Consider the following 16,422-nt stretch of genomic DNA (forward strand, 5'->3'; position numbering starts at 1 on the left):
TCTGTTTCAACTGGAGTGTCTTCATAGATGAGTTGGGCTGTGCCTTTAAACTACAGCTTGTAGAGAACCACCAATCTATTTCACTTATTCTTTCAAGGTCAAAGAAAGAGGGAGGCCACAGGGAAAAACAATCAGCAGGGGGTGTTCTGTTTATGAAAAAGAATAAGGAACTGTCCTGATATGTCTAAGAGTACCAAAAGATACCCTTCATCCCTCACTATGGCGATAAGTTGAGAGCTTGTTTCATGGAAAATAGATCACAGCCTTCTTGTTGAGCAGCACTATCAGACATGACAATAACAAGTTAAATAAGTCTAGGTTCTAGGGTCCATGTTATTATTTTATTGTACATGTAATATAACCATTTGTTTCCAATACTTATCATTTAAATCTATACCCTTTGTTAAATAAAATTTTAGTTGGTTTCACTGTAAGCATATCTAAGTGATGTGTGTTAAATGGAGTGATGATCCAGAGGTGAAATAGGTAAGATGGTATGTACTGCTTCTTCGGAAGTAGCAGATTTGTGAATTCCAGTGGATCAGCACTTGCTCACTCCATGGGGAATCCCAGGGGGTTTGAATGTACAGGAGTTTTTAAACTAAGAGCTGGGGAAAAGTTGACAGGTGTGGAGGAGCACACAGTTCTGACAAAGACACCCCTTACGTAAAGATATATTAAAGATATATTATTTACTATATCAAATAAAGAAGAGAGGATAGAAGATCATAAAATACAGGTAGGAACTGAAGAAACAGTCATATGAAAAAGAGCCCCATTCAATTGCATCACATGAATGGAGACAACTAAATATTGACACATTTTATAAGTTGTTTGTATACAAATGCTACAAGTCTAAATATTAAGATGGGTGAACTTGAGTGCCTGGTATTAAATAATGATATTTATATAACAGATGTCAGAAACTTGATGGAATTTTTATAATCAATAGGACAAAATGATATCAGATTACAAAATATATAGGGATGACAGAGTATATCACACTGGTGGGGGAGTAGCGTGGTATGTTAAAAGAAAGCATAGAGTCAAATGTAGTAAAAATCTTAACTGAATCAAACTGTACCATAGGATAGACATTCTATGCTTGAATATTAAGAGTATTGCAGTAGGAATATACTACTGACCACCTGACCAGCATGGTGATGGTGATTGTGAAATGCTCAAGGAGATTAGAGAGGCTACAGACACAGAAAACCCAATACTAACAGGGGATTTCAACTATGCCCATATTTCCTGGGTACATGTCACCTCAGGACAGGATGCAGATGTAAATTTTCTAAACACCATTATTAATGACTGATTCTTGGAGCAGCTAGTCCTGGTACCCACAAGGGGTGAGGCATTTCTTGTTTTAGTCCTAAATGGAGCACAGGATCCAGGAGATGAATATAGCTGAACTGCTCAGTAATAGTGACCCAAACATAATTAAATTTAAAATATTTGTAGGAGGGAAAATACCGAAGAAACCCATCTCATTGGTGTCATAATGGCACTATATAAATCCATGATATGCCTGTAGTTCTAGTTGCCCCATCTCAAAAAAAAAAAAAAAGATATATTAGAATTGGAAAAGATACAGAGAGGGCCAACAAAAATGATTTGAGGTATGGAACATTTTCCTTATGATAAGAGATTAACAGACTGGACACTTCGTCTTAGAAAAGAGATGACTAAGGAGGGATATGATAGAGGTCTATAAAATCATGAACAGTGTGGAAAAAGTGAATCAGGAAGTGTTATTTACCACTTCACATAACACAAGAACCGAGGGTTATCCCATGAAATTCATAGGCATCAGGTTTAAGTCAAACAAAAGGAAGTACTTCTTCACATACCACACAGTCAACCTGTGGAATTCATTGCCATGAATGTTGTGAAGGCCATATATGAAGCTGAGTTAAAAAAAAGAATTGGATAAATTCAGGGAGATTAGGTCCATCATTGGCTATTAACCAAGATGGTCAGGAATGCAACTTCATGCTCCAGGTGTTCCTAAACCTCTGAGTGTCACAAGCTGGGACTGGATGACAGGGGATGGGTCAGTCGATAATTGTCCTGTGCTATTAATTCCCTCTGAAGCATCTGCCACTGGCTAGATGAACCATTGTTCTGAGGCAGTATGGCGATTCTTATGAGTGTTGGAGTATGCCTATTGCTAACTTGCAGAGGGACAGCGGAGACTGTGTAGACTGAGAGAAGAGTGCTTGTGTTGCCTGTGGCCAGTGGAATCAGAGAACTCACCCTCAGCAGGCACAGAAAAGGCTTCCTCACACTAAGGGCAGGTGGTAGCAGGATTCCTCTCAATCTTGGGTACCCCGGGAAGTGTTATATTCATCACTTGTCTTGGGAGTCTATTTCAAAGATATTAAATCTCACCTGTAAATCTCACTGTTCCTGATATCCACTCCACACTCTATATTTTCCTTTTATTTAAATCCATTACATCTAATTATGCAGCCTTTACAATTGTAATTTAACTATAAAATTGGAGTTTAGGTAGTGTGCCCTTAGTGGTGGTGCACCTGATAGATGATCTCCTTTTTGCTATCTACTTTCTCAGTTCTATGTCCTGGCCTGAAGTCTGGGCAGACCTGTCTCGGCTATAGTAGCAGTGCCTAGGAAGAACTGGAATGACCTTTGCTGAGCTTCTCAAATAACTTGCCGAGGAATTGGGAGGCATGATACTGCAGGGTAGCTGGAGAGGTTGGTTGCATTGAGTGATACTTTCTTAAGTACTGGCCTTTTTATAGCATGCTAGGTTTGGGAGTTGAGTGGAGGCATTTTGGGTTAACAAGGAGATTCACAGTCTGGAATAGTTCAGCGGCACATGATTTAGCAGCTGCTGTATCAGAAAAGACTGTTTATGTCTGGAATAGTCTTAAATCCAGTGTACAACAATGTTCTCTTTCTAGTCACGCTGATTGTTCCTGAAAACCCACTACTTCTGTGAGACCCACAAATGCACACAATCATCCTTCAAGAAAAGAAAAGTTACATCCAACCTCCCTGTGGTCTTTGTCTTCTTTTCAATCATTAAAATATTAGTTTTTAAGTAAGCTTCAAAAAACCTATAGTAACACGCATGAAGGAGAATGGCTGCGCAAATCGAGCTCATTCTATCTGTGTGTCTATAAGGGAATATTAGAGAGAGAGGGAGGGTGAAAGAGAGAGAGTGCACCATGGTGATGGTGATGGTGATGATGATGATGATGATGATAATAATAATAAAATAGGGTGTTTGGATGCCAAGGTAATAAGCTCCTTAGAAATACCTACGATAAAGTACATAGATGCACCAGAATTTTTATTATTTTAAAAGATGCATAAACTCACACATCTAATATGCATCTATCTTTAATATTGTAAGCTCCTGTTGGCTGGGAATGAGTTTTGTAAGAGCACATAGTCAGTACTTAAGAAATAAAAACATATAATTGAAGAAGATTACTTCTGAAAGGAGACTAGAAATAAAAATATAAAGAATGCATGCATACTATGGCAAATCTTTTGGCCTTTCAGAGCCTCACACTGGGTTTAAAGAATACATCAGAACAAGGGAATTAGATGTCTAGAAAGCAGATTTGGGAGAATTAAGATTTTTTAAATTTTATTTTATTTTTGATGTTATGTATAACTACTACCAGTAAATTGAATGTGTATAACACTTTAAATTTGAGGATCTCAAAGTGCTTGTTAGAGAAGAGTGGTTGTGAGGCTAATGTAATGTGATTACAATTACTTTACAGATAGACTAGGATGCAGAAGGGATAGGAGGCTTGCCTAAATCACTGCCAAAGGCTGGACCCACGAGTTCTGTGTTTCAGAGCTCTGCTCTAATCATTAGACAACAATCCTGCTAGAATCAGAAGCAGACATTCAATACAAATATTAAGGGAAAGGGCAAATCAATAACCACTTCATGCAAGACAGACAACCATCATGCTTGAATGGAAAAGCAGCAGCACAAGAATGAATCTAGGGGAAATTAAAATGCATTAAAATTAGACAGTATTCATTCTTCTGTGTACAGCGAGCCGTACATGAATTCTAAATCATTCAAAACAAACATTTATATGAAAGGTGAGAGATGCAGTTCAACAAGCTTCTTTTTTCTACCATCCTCCTTTTGTTTGCACTAAACTGATACAATATCTTCCTGAGTAGGCACTTTATAATTGACCTATAGAGAAGTGAGATCTTCTCTTACAGTTTAAAAACATGATATTCAGCAAAGGTATTATTGAGCTTACAACACTTTTCTGAATATTCATTACATAAAATTGTGGTAAATTACTGGCTTTTCAGGGAATTAAAACATATCAGTTTTGCATTCATTCAAATGCATTTCAACCTTCTGTTTCTGCTCAAGAAATATTTTGTTTTGAAATATGTCTAAAATTAAAGAAGGGTTAACTTGTACTTCTGTAACAGTTGAAGTAATAAACAACTCATATAGATACAGCTCCAGCAATACGACACATAAAAGACAGTGGGCTTAGATTTCAGAATCTGACTCTCAAGGACTATTCTTCTCCACATCTAGAACAACTGGTTCATTCCTTCTGACAAGCCATTTTCAACCCCCACACTTTTGAGATCATTCTAGTCAGTTATGTTTATGACAACAGTATCTTTAAAGATAAAACAAAACACTCCCAAATTTTCTAATTCTTCACAAAGTAATGTCATGACATTTAACAAACAATATGTGCTGAAGACAGTCTATAACTAAACCTTCCCTAGCCAGGAGCTGATGTACACACTGGATCATGCAACATCATGAATAGAAGTAAGTGCTCCGGTTCTTTCCATTCAGAAGCTTGTTACAATATCTTACCATACTGGAGTCTTAGTCTTTGAGAGGAAGGCCTCAGTAATAAGGGGGACATAAATAAATAACTTATATGAAAGTCTGTCTTTCTATAAAGGCCAAAAATAATAGGTCACCTTGGAGAGGTGGTCTGTAACTAGAGCAGAGATCGGCAACCTCTGGCACGCGGCTCACCAGGGTAAGCGCCCTGGCGGGCCAGGCCAGTTTGTTTACCTGCCGCGTCCGCAGGTTCGGCCGATCGCGGCTTCCACTGGCTGCAGTTCACTGCTCCAGGCCAATGGGGGCGGCGGGAAGTGGCGCGGGCCGAGGGATGTGCTGGCTGCGGCTTCCCACCGCCCCCATTGGCCTGGAGCAGCGAACCGTGACCAGTGGGAGCCGCAATCGGACGAACCTGCAGACACGGCAGGTAAACAAACTGGCCCGGTGCTTACCCTGGCGAGCTGCATGCCAGAGGTTGCTGACCCCTGAACTAGAGTTTGAACTAAATTGTGCTGGAAACCTTAAAGATATTTTAAAACGAATAGCTTAAGAAAGGATATGCCTACTGGATGTGGTCCTTAGGACAGGTTTCATTATATGCATATTATGTTAATATAAGCACTATACATTCAAACTTTACATACAAGATATCCACCAATGTACACTTTTATGCGTACCTGACTTAAGGACTGCATCCCACATTTTCAACAAAAATGTGAAATAAAAAAAAGTTAAGATGAAGAGCTAGAATTTTCCTTCATGTTAGCTAAACACTTCAAATTATGGGAAATGATGATTATCCATCAAAACTGTTTTCTGTATTTGATGATGGAGTGGTTTGTAATGATCACTATGAATAAAATCTTGGGGGTCCTTATAAATTTTTTTTCAGGCAAACTCTAACTGAATCAATGTAAAGGAAATAGATTTTTAAGGTGTGATCTCATCAGGCAATTCAAAAAGAGGACACAAAAGGACATAAGATCCAGTCCTGCAAACAAGAAACTTTAGTTAGACAAGCAGTCCCAGCAGACTTCAAAAGGACTACAAGGAGTAGTATGACCAGAATATTGTCTGGTCCCAGAATAATTTACAAAGTTTGTCTACATGGGTACAAAAAAAAAGGTTGCAAGGTCAAAAGGTCTGAATGAAAAGTATAGTTTGTGTTTCATATATAGAACAATTCAAAACACTGCCTTTTTAAAAAAAACCTTGAAATCTCAGAGCATGATAAAATCCTTATGATGTCATGCCAGATAATACAACTGTACAATATTACAGAAAAAATATACCTTAAAATGAAAAGGGATTAATAATTTAAAAGTGTGATAGAAAAGGCAGAATACTGCCTATGGGAATTTGCTAAGTAAGCATAAAGTTTCCCTGTTTGGTATCTTCAGATTTGATACCAAAGAGTTTTATATTTGTCCGATACAGATAGTAATGGAAGAACTCTTTTTTCTAACTTAGGTTGATACACACTGATAATGCATTTTATATGTAATATGTAATTTTGTTGATAGTTTTTATGTTTGATCACTAGATTAAGTGAAAAGATAAATTTAAATCATTGTTTCAGTAGATCAACTTTTATCTCTCTCCATTATTAACCTGTCTGATTTGTATAGGAGTGTTTCTTAATTGAGTTATTTTTAAGTTTGTCTTTCCTTGTGTTCACTTCAAGACTGTGATTCACTAAAGATAGAGCTAACCCCAAACATTAGTTCCACGGATAGAGCTAACCCCAAACTTTAGTTCCACGAGTTATATATATCTATGCATTTCAATCACAATTCCTCTGATAGTATTACTTTTTTTCCCCTGTGGCTTAGCAGAGTCCCTTGGTATTCTACCTGCTGGAACAAGTGAGGTACATTAGAAAACTTGATGATTGATCAATAAGTATTCTGCTTTTTCTATAACAATATTCAATTATTTATAGTATCTCCTTTTACTCAGAAAGGATATTTCCCCCATAATAATCTCACAATATACTATCTGACATAATATATCATATAAGTATTGTTCTGCATTTGGGATTCCAAGATGTCTATAAGAAGTCAATATTTTCATTCTTCTAAAGAGACACATGTCTTCTACTCAGACCTATTTATTTCAATCTTGCATCTCCTGCTCACATGAACCTAGACAATAATGAGCCCTAATCTTGCTAGCCTGACTCACAAAAGGCAATGGAACTATTTGTGGTTAAGGTCCTATTCATGTCCCTAAGATTCATGTTGCTTTCTTTGATTACATTGATGTGCCCAATGATACAGAATTTAAATTTTCCTTCAAAGAGAAACTATTGCTTCTCAATTTCATACATGTACATGGGCTTTTCATTCAAACCTGAAAAAAAATCTTTATTTTAGATTAAGATTGTGAGAAAATAAAAAATTGTACACTATAGAGAGCTAAACATTTACAATAAAATAAATTTGCTCCTATTGATTTTGTAAAGCTATTTCTATGCTGTAGGAATATTGATTTATTGTTTAAGACATCCCAATACCAGTCACTTGCTGATAGGGTTTAATGTTCTGTTCCTATGAGGAAGAAAATAATTGCAGCAGAGATTTCAAAATAAAGTTATATGATCTACTACGTAACCTTAAAATAATTTCATAATACCTAGCACCAACCTCCTTCCTTTTGTGCTAGGTACTGAATTGCTAACTTGCTTAGCACATCTAATTCTTCTACATAATAGTTTCATTTCTGGAGGAAAATAACAGCTGGTATTATAAAGTACATATTTGTGAACATGGAGTGCACTATTCCATTCATATATTTTCATGAGGAAAGTGGAAGAAAAGATCAGTATGACTTCCACACATAAACCTTTGATTGGGTGAAAATACATTGATAGCATCATCATACGGATGAAAGGTTAAGAGTCACTTTATGAATTCACAGCAATTGTTCAAAACCACACAACCTTCTCAAAAATTTACACGCCTTGATGCCACTTCCACTCTTTTTCACCTTTTTCTGAATGTTCTTTTATGTAGTCATAAACACAAAACAAACAGGTCTGTACAGCAAACCATCAGATACTCAGTTGTACCTTACTTAGGCTTCATGCCATCCCCACCACACCAAATAGTTATATATAGCCAAGCTCTAAGAATTAGATAAGTTTCCAACAAGCACCAGGACAGCTAAGCAGGCACAGGTTACACCTTAAATGTTACATGACAGGAAATCAACATACATTCTGAATTGCCCAGAAGAGCACTTGTAATGGGAAACTATCAATATGCAACATAGTAAATTTGCTGTGGATTTACATCCTGCTGTTCCTTTATATATATACCTATATATATATATATATATACACACACACACAATCAAAGCCTACCTTGTAATACCTAATTAGAGATGAGATTCAAAAGATCATTTCAAAGCTGCCTCTGATTTCCTACTACCAAATACCAAAGTGACTGGAGATGATTGATGATACCAGTCCACAGTGTATCAGTGACACCACATCGTGAAGTACCTGAATTTCAAGGAAGCTCAAATCATAGGCAGGTGCACCCTCATCTGAATGCCGTAAGATCCCCCCAAATAAGCCCTGAATGTTAATGGTGCTACTAATCTCTAGACTGACCCACTATCAATCATCAGCCAAGAGTTCCAAAGGGCCTCTAGAGTCAGTTCAGATCCCTTGTTGGCTCTCAGGGCTCAGTTTAGAAATTTGTCCACAAAGTGTGGAAATGCTATTATTAATCCCAGGCACACACTTAGCAATAAAGATGTTATAAATTAAACAGCACAACACAAAGGCCCTGTTTTCTGCTTAAGCCCCAGTGTGATTCACAAACCAGGTAAAAAGAAGAGCTCCCCTGCCTATCTTGCCTATGGGGGCCCAACCCAATAGACGTGCTCAGACCATGCCTACAAGATGAGGCTAGATTTTGAATGGGACCCAAATGTCTCCTGTTGAAACTGTTCCACTTTGGACAAACACATTGTGGATCCCAACCTCGGTGTGCTATATGTTCTATAACATGACTTTGAGTACATTGATTCCCGTATTCATATCCACACACACTCACTCCTTCAGTTCACAGTGCTGAAGGTACAGGACTGACTTGTGACCTAGGGATTAGATGAAAGCTAGGTTTCCACCCCCATATACAGAACAAAGAGATAATATCTTACAGTGGAGGCGGGGGCACTTGCAATTTGGCTCTAAAATTAAAGAAGGCCCCCATATGTAACAAAAAATCATGGCATAGGCGGCATGAAAAAAAACCCCATAACTTGTTGATGAGATTTAAGTAGCTGACAGAGACTATGCTGAAGTTGCTGATTTTTTTAACTTTACTGTATATTGTACTGTACATTCCAATCTCCTCAGAGTTCTAATCAGAATCCTTAGCATAATATTAAACTTGTAACATACCATAGAATGTTACCATGCAGATCATGGGAGATGTACAAGAATTTATGCTTATTTTCTTTCAAACAATCAACATGTCTGGCCCATTTTACGTTCTCAAGCTTCATTAGCAACAGTGCTTTAATATTATTTTTTTTTTTCAGATTAACTCTAATCTGTTGCACACTCATGGTCTGGGAATATGCACTTTATTGATGGTGCTTTTATATATGGAGCAAAATTGTTTTTGTGTGTGTGTTTTTCCATATGTGTAAGCCAGCGGTCTGAAAGAGCTGTCTCTTGTCATCTATTGATAAATTGGGGAAAAAGACCTCAGGAGCAGTTAGAGCCCTGCAAATCTGTGGATATCCACTTCATATCCACAAATATCCATGGACTATGTCTGCATAGCATGGATCGGATGCAGATACAAATTTTGTATCCACACAGGGCTCTATAAACCATACTCCCATGGACTACTTTGCTAAGGTGATCACAGACCTGCTTTGCCAGGTTAATCAACATTGATTCACTTGTCTTGGCTGCAGGGGTAATGAAATGTTTCGATCCTTATTGTATGACTACAGGGCAATAGAACTGTACTTAATATGCCCTAATTGAGGAGTCACCCTAATTTGAAATGTCACTTACTGAGTGTGGAGTATCAAAGTGAAAATCAGAGGAGGTGGGAACAGGTGTTCCAACTTCATGGTGAGGATTCTGTTTTAAGACTTCTAGATGCTATTTGACCCTCTCACTCCAGTATTTAAAGACAGAACTGATTAGACTCAGTTGAGACCTTTTGTCCCTTCTCAGAAATCACCAGAGCTGAAATCACTGCTGTGTTTGTCTAGAGATCTGAGTCTTAGGCCTGGTGTAGAGACAGTGTTCCAGTGAAAGATAACACAGTGAATGTACATTCTAAAAGTTTAGATGTGAACTGTGAAAGGCATATATTTTATCTTATATTTAAACATTTTCTTTATTGACTGTAAGTCAGTACCTTTCATACTAGAACTACGTCTGAAGATATGATCTTCAGCCTAAAGGCTGGCATGAAAGTGGAGAATACTGTGGGTTTGTCATTAGTAAGCCTTCAGAAATGCAAGGAAAGCCTGTTTCATTATAAAGTCTCATTATAAGGCTCTGTAACACCATTTTAGTGCAGTGATTTCCTTGGTTTCAAAATAATTAAATCACTTTTGATTCCTTTACCGATTTTAAAGGTACAAAAGTAATATTCTTAAAATGTTCACCACAAAGACTGCTCCAATTTTCATTGCTTTCTAATTTCTCCACTTTAAATGAAATGATTCCTGGCAAATATAATCCTTATAATGAGGCAAGGCAGCAAAACATCAGTTTATTTTCTCAATTAACAAGTAATTTTATCTTCATAAAATTAAGTATTGTAAAAATGGTGATAACATTTTATTAGCCCCATAAGTGAAAAATAGAAAATAAAGATTTGTAAGTGGTACCTTTTAAAGGGGGAGGAACACATCTTGAGGGTTTTAGGGCAAAGAATTCTCAAAGAATACTCAGTGGAATACCAAACATCATTTTCCAGACTTATGTGATATTTATTAGCATAAATTTAGGTGCATTTCAAGACTCAGTTGTTGGAAATGAGTCATTCCACATCTGTTAGAGAGGGAATATTCCCATCTGATAGCCACATTTTGCCTCTGAAAACTAGTGGAGTTTCTATAAGCCAATAGGCTTAAAAGTTACTTCTGGTTGGATTAGACCCCATAAACCTTTGAACAGAAAATTATTTCATTATTTGCCATCAGACAAAATATAGTCACAGCTGCAAAGCATAACCTGTTTAAAGAAAAAAAAAATCTAATACCTTTGTTGTTGTCCATTCCTCCAACAGCATACAGTGTTCCAACTGTAGATTTTCTAGGTTTAGTCCTTGGACTTTGCATTAGAGTTCTTCTTTCTGGTAAAAGATGGTATTTCATAGCTTCCAGAATTAGCTTCTGACATTCCAAGTCATCCTTAAAAAGTGCATGATTTTCTAGGTCAGCCAATATCTGTGAATGACACAATCATGAATCAATAATGGTACAGTACTCCTGGATAAATAGTACTATGCAACGGGAAAGCCACCAGAAAATTAACAATATTGTTTACAAAAGTAACACTAAATGTATCATCTTGTTGCAGGCAAGATTCTGTCAAGCTTATTCATTTCAAAACCTTTTATACAAGAAATGGGCAATGCTTTGTGGATCATGAAAACACATTTAGAACAGTTACTTCCCCAAAGTACATGAGATATGGGAGGTATTTACTATTCAGAATTTTGGGAAACACTCTTGTACACCACAGCATGATAACTGGATAAATGTTGATTTTTAATGGCTCTCATTATAGGTAAAAACATTCATATTTAAATGATCACAAATATACTCATTAGTCAGCGTCCTTTGTTAACTTTCTATGGTATTTCACATAGTGGTTTACAGAAATGTACTCTAATTGTTTTCAAATGTATTATTTAGCTATTCATTTGAAAGTTTCTCATGGCTTTTCTGGATTATTTCTGCTTCAGCTGTGTATGTTAGCAGCAATCTGATTTCACACTGCAGACACAGATGAACACTTATACCACTTTCTGCTAAATTTACAGTAATAAAATGACTGCATCTCTTGAAACTGGCACAGGAGTTGTAATCAATATTCATGGGATATGGGTGCCTGATGAACTAGGTTGCCCAAATCAGTAAGTAAATTTAAAAAGAAATTATAGCATGGTAGGATCTGTAAATTTTAGAAGGGGAGACAATAAGTTGAACACTTGAAATATCTGTTGTCTGTCTTAATTATCTCCAAGGTATTTTTCACCATGATTATCTCAGAACCAAAAGATGCACTAGAAGAAGAAAAAATAGTTAATTGAGAATACAAGTAAACACAAGTAAACACAGGTAAAATCCAATTATTTGAATGTCTAAACACATAAACCTCTGATTATTGGAGAAATAGACAGAGGAAATTTGATTCCTATAAACACTTCAGATTTAGGGAATACAAACAATGCTAAGAAATCTGAAATTTGGATAATCCAGGTTTACCCTATATGTACTTGGTGCTTGCATATTACTGTTTGTGTGGATGGATTTTGTGGGCACCATTTAGGTACCTATTTCTAAATATATGAACTAATGTAATTTTACTAAACAGTTGTATAAAGGGTAAGTTTTGACTGTTTGGTCCGAGAGCGTTAGAAGTGTTGTAACCCTGGGCAATTGGTATATGGCCACAGAGAAGGTAACAAACTACTAAATCTTTGTAATTCATTTTATGTTTCCATTTATTGACAATGTCACTCAATGAATGAGTTTTAGGCAAGGAAAGCCTCACTACATACTCATTACTAATGTATGTTTTATTTTTACATATAGCAAGCTCCTGAGGCTGTATCAAATTATTCCCTTTTCACACACAAATACCCTGCTTGATATGTAAACACTTTTTAAAAAAAGTTGACTGTTATATGCTGTATATCACAGACATTTTCCTCTTGTCTTCTTTTTACCCTCTCAAAGAGTAGCAGAAACATATCAGTATATCAATGTTAAAAGCTAGTAATTTAGGGAGAACAGACTATTAAAATTCATTAGAAACAATGGATCGAGTACATAAAAAGAGCTCTGGGTAATAAAAATATTTATGCAAACAGGAACAGTAAGCTATTTTTTGTGGAAGATGATAATTTTAAAAGAATCAGAAAATCAAGAGGTCAGAACTCAAGGGAAATGAGAGGGAAAAAAAGGACACCGGACACATGTCTGTCTTTGAACTTCAGAAAAAGCAACACAAACTGCAAAAGGAAGCTGGAGTAATCATGTGAATGCAAATTTAATTTCTCTCCCTTTTAATAAAGAGAGAGCAGAAGAGTTCCACTGACTTTGGTAGGAAAGAAAACATATTTGTTCACCCTTTTAAACATATGAGGGAATCAGATAATTATAAATGGAGAGTGGGGGAGGAGAGTTTGGGAGAGATTTAGGCCTGGTCTACACTAACCCCCCAAGTCGAAGTAAGGTACGCAACTTCAGCTACGTGAATAACGTAGCTGAAGTCGACATACCTTACTTCGAACTTACCGCGGTTCAGACGCGGTCCACACGCGGCAGGCAGGCTCCTCCGTCGACTCCACGGTACTCCTCTCGTTGAGCTGGAGTACCGCAGTCGACGGCAAGCACTTCCTGGTTCGATTTATCGCGTCCAGACCAGACGCGATAAATCGAACCAGGAAGTTCGATTTCCAGCCGCCGAACTAGCGGCTAAGTATAGACCAGCCCTCAGTTTCCAGGGGCAGATCCTCAGCTCATGTAAATAAAAAACTGTGCCGGCTGAAAATCTGCCTCCATGATTCTGTTATTTTGATCCAGTTTGGGGGTCCCCACTACAGAAAGGATGTGGACAAATTGGAGAGAGTCCAGCAGAGGGCAATGAAAATGATTAGGGGGCTGGGGCACATGACTTATGAAGAGAGGCTTAGGGAACTGGGCGTATTTAGTCTGCAGAAGAGAAGAATTGAGGGGGTGATTTGATAGCAGCCTTCAACTACCTGAAAGGGGGGTTCCAAAGAGGATGGAGCTAGGTTGTTCTCAGTGGTGGCAGATGACAGAACAAGGAGCAATGGTCTCAAGTGGCAGTGGGGAAGGTTTAGGTTGGATATTAGGAAAAACTTTTTCACTAGGAGGGTGGTGAAGCACTGGAATGAGTTGCCTAGGGAGGTGGTGGAATCTCCATCCTTAGAGGTTTTTAAGGCCCGGCTTGACAAAGCCCTGTCTGGGATGATTTTGTTGGGGTTGGTCCTGCTTTGAGCAGGGGATTGGACTAAATGACCTCATGAGGTCTCTTCCAACCCTAATCTTCTATGATTCTATGATCTAAAAAGCAATAAAGGTATCTCCATAAAACCAGAGAAGGAACATATAATATGCATAGATTTTGGAAGTGAAAAATGTTACTCGGCTCATATTCTGCAAATTCATAATATCATACAGCAAACACACACAGGGCCGGCTTTAGGCCGATTTGCCCAATTCCCCCGAATCGGGCCCCACACCAGCGCCTAAGAGGGCCCCGCGCTGGCACATTTTTCAATTTTTACTCACCCGTCGGCGCTCCGGGTATTCGGCGGCATTACAGCGGCGGGTCCTTCACTCGCTCCGGGTCTTCGGAGGCATTTCGACGGCGGGTCCTTGAGTGCCGCCGAAGACCCGGAGCGAGTGAAGGACCCGCTGCCAAAATGCCGCCGAAGACCCGGAGTGCCACTGGGTGAGTACGAATCGGGCCCCGCACTTGATAAAGCCGGCCCTGACCATACACCACACAACAAAAACACTAACCCAGGAACTATCCTTGCAACAATGCCCATTTCCAAATCTGTCCACATATCTATTCAAGGAACACCATCATAGGACCTAATCACATCAGCCACACCATCAGAGGCTCGTTCACCTGCACATCTACCAATGTGATATATGCCATCATGTGCCAGCAATGCCCCTCTGCCATGTACATTGGCCAAACCGGACAGTCTACGCAAAAGAATAAATGGATACAAATCAAACGTCAAGAATTATAACATTCAAAAACCAGTCGGAGAACACTTCAAACTCCCTGGTCACTCAATTACAGACCTAAAAGTCTCAATTCTCCAACAACAAAACCTTCAAAAACAGACTCCAATGAGAAACTGCAGAATTGGAATTAATTTGCAAACTGGACAACATTAAATTAGGCTTGAATAAAGACTGGGCATGGATGGGTCATTACACAAAGTAAAAACTATTTCCCCTTGCTAATTTTCCCCTACTGTTACTCACACCTTCTTGTCAACTGCTGGAAATGGGCCATCCCGATTATCACTACAAAAGTTTTTTTTTCTCCTGCTGATAATAGCCCACCTTAACTGATTAGTCTCGTTATAGTTGGTATGGTAACACCCATTTTTTCATGTTCTCTGTGTATATATATCTTCCGACTGTATTTTCCACTGCATGCATCCGATGAAGTGGGTTTTAGCCCATGAAAGCTTATGCCCAAATAAATTTGTTAGTCTCTAAGACGAAACAAGGAGTCACAGCATACTCAGATCTAACTTGCCTCCCAGGTGAGCATATCTTTGTGATAAATGGTCCCTTACACCAAGAATCACGGCAATCTTCAGGTTACTCCCACTCTCAAAAGACCAGTCACTTTCCCCAGGTAAATTGCATATTAGATCTCACATCAAAGACAACACTTGTAGCTAAGCCTATAATAAACTATATACAGTTTTATTAATAGGAAAAGGAAACAAGGGTTATTTACAAGGTTAAAGCAGGTAAACACAGATATAGAAATGTAATAGAAACTTCTATAATAAGTATCAGAGGGGTAGCCGTGTTAGTCTGGATCTGTAAAAAGCAACAGAGAGTCCTGTGGCACCTTTAAGACTAACAGCTGTATTGGAGCATAAGCTTTCGTGGGTAAATGCCCACTTCGTCGGATGCATGTGGTATTCACCCATGAAAGCTTATGCTCCAATACATCTGTTAGTCTTAAAGGTGCCACAGGACTCTCTGTTGCTTTCTATAATAAGCAAGCCCTTGAGGTCTAACCCAAACTAAGCCGCTGGAGACCTCTTGCTTATGCCTAGAAAACCTTGACCCCTAGAGTCCAAGCAGCTTAGAGATAAACATATTTGGTGAGGTTTCTCTTCACCAGCTAGGGGGAAGATGCCACTCTGGGAAAGCAGGGACACTTCAAGACAGTCAGGGAAGGAAGGGGAGCTGTATTCTCCTTTACTTAAACCCCACACCTGTCCCTCTTATTAAGGTGAACATGTTCGAAAAGTAGACTGTGTGTTGTTCTCCTCATGAAAGAACCTGCATTTCAGGATTTTTTTCAATTATTTTTTCAATTATTAACGTGTATATTTTCTGAGGCTAGATATAATTGCAAGAGCAGCCAGCCTTTGAATACATATTGGCTATTTTTTATTCACATACCAAAAATAGGTTATAAACTAGTATGTGCAATTGTTTTTCGCCACTGGAAAATATGATTTTAACAACTAAAACCCAAATATTTCACTAGTGAATTTTCTAACAATCATATCTACCCTTTTAGGTTTTAATGACTAGGTAGTATGAATTCAGAAATTATAGCTGCTGATGATGCTGGAGAA

General features: G+C 38.1%; 1 protein-coding gene across 2 annotated transcripts in view; it reads right to left on the minus strand.

The window, feature by feature from the left end:
- Positions 1-16,422, minus strand: part of KLHL1 (kelch like family member 1) — a 416,713-nt gene that overhangs the window by 98,603 nt on the left and 301,688 nt on the right. For both annotated transcript variants that reach the window (XM_024211986.2, XM_024211977.2), the window contains one exon: positions 11,077-11,263. In XM_024211986.2, coding sequence (XP_024067754.1) covers positions 11,077-11,263 — 187 coding nt within the window. The remainder of the gene's footprint in view (positions 1-11,076; positions 11,264-16,422) is intronic.

The sequence above is a fragment of the Terrapene carolina genome, unplaced genomic scaffold (genome assembly GCF_002925995.2).
Source record: "Terrapene carolina triunguis isolate 2854851 unplaced genomic scaffold, T_m_triunguis-2.0 Scaffold21, whole genome shotgun sequence".
NCBI lineage: Eukaryota > Metazoa > Chordata > Testudines > Emydidae > Terrapene > Terrapene triunguis.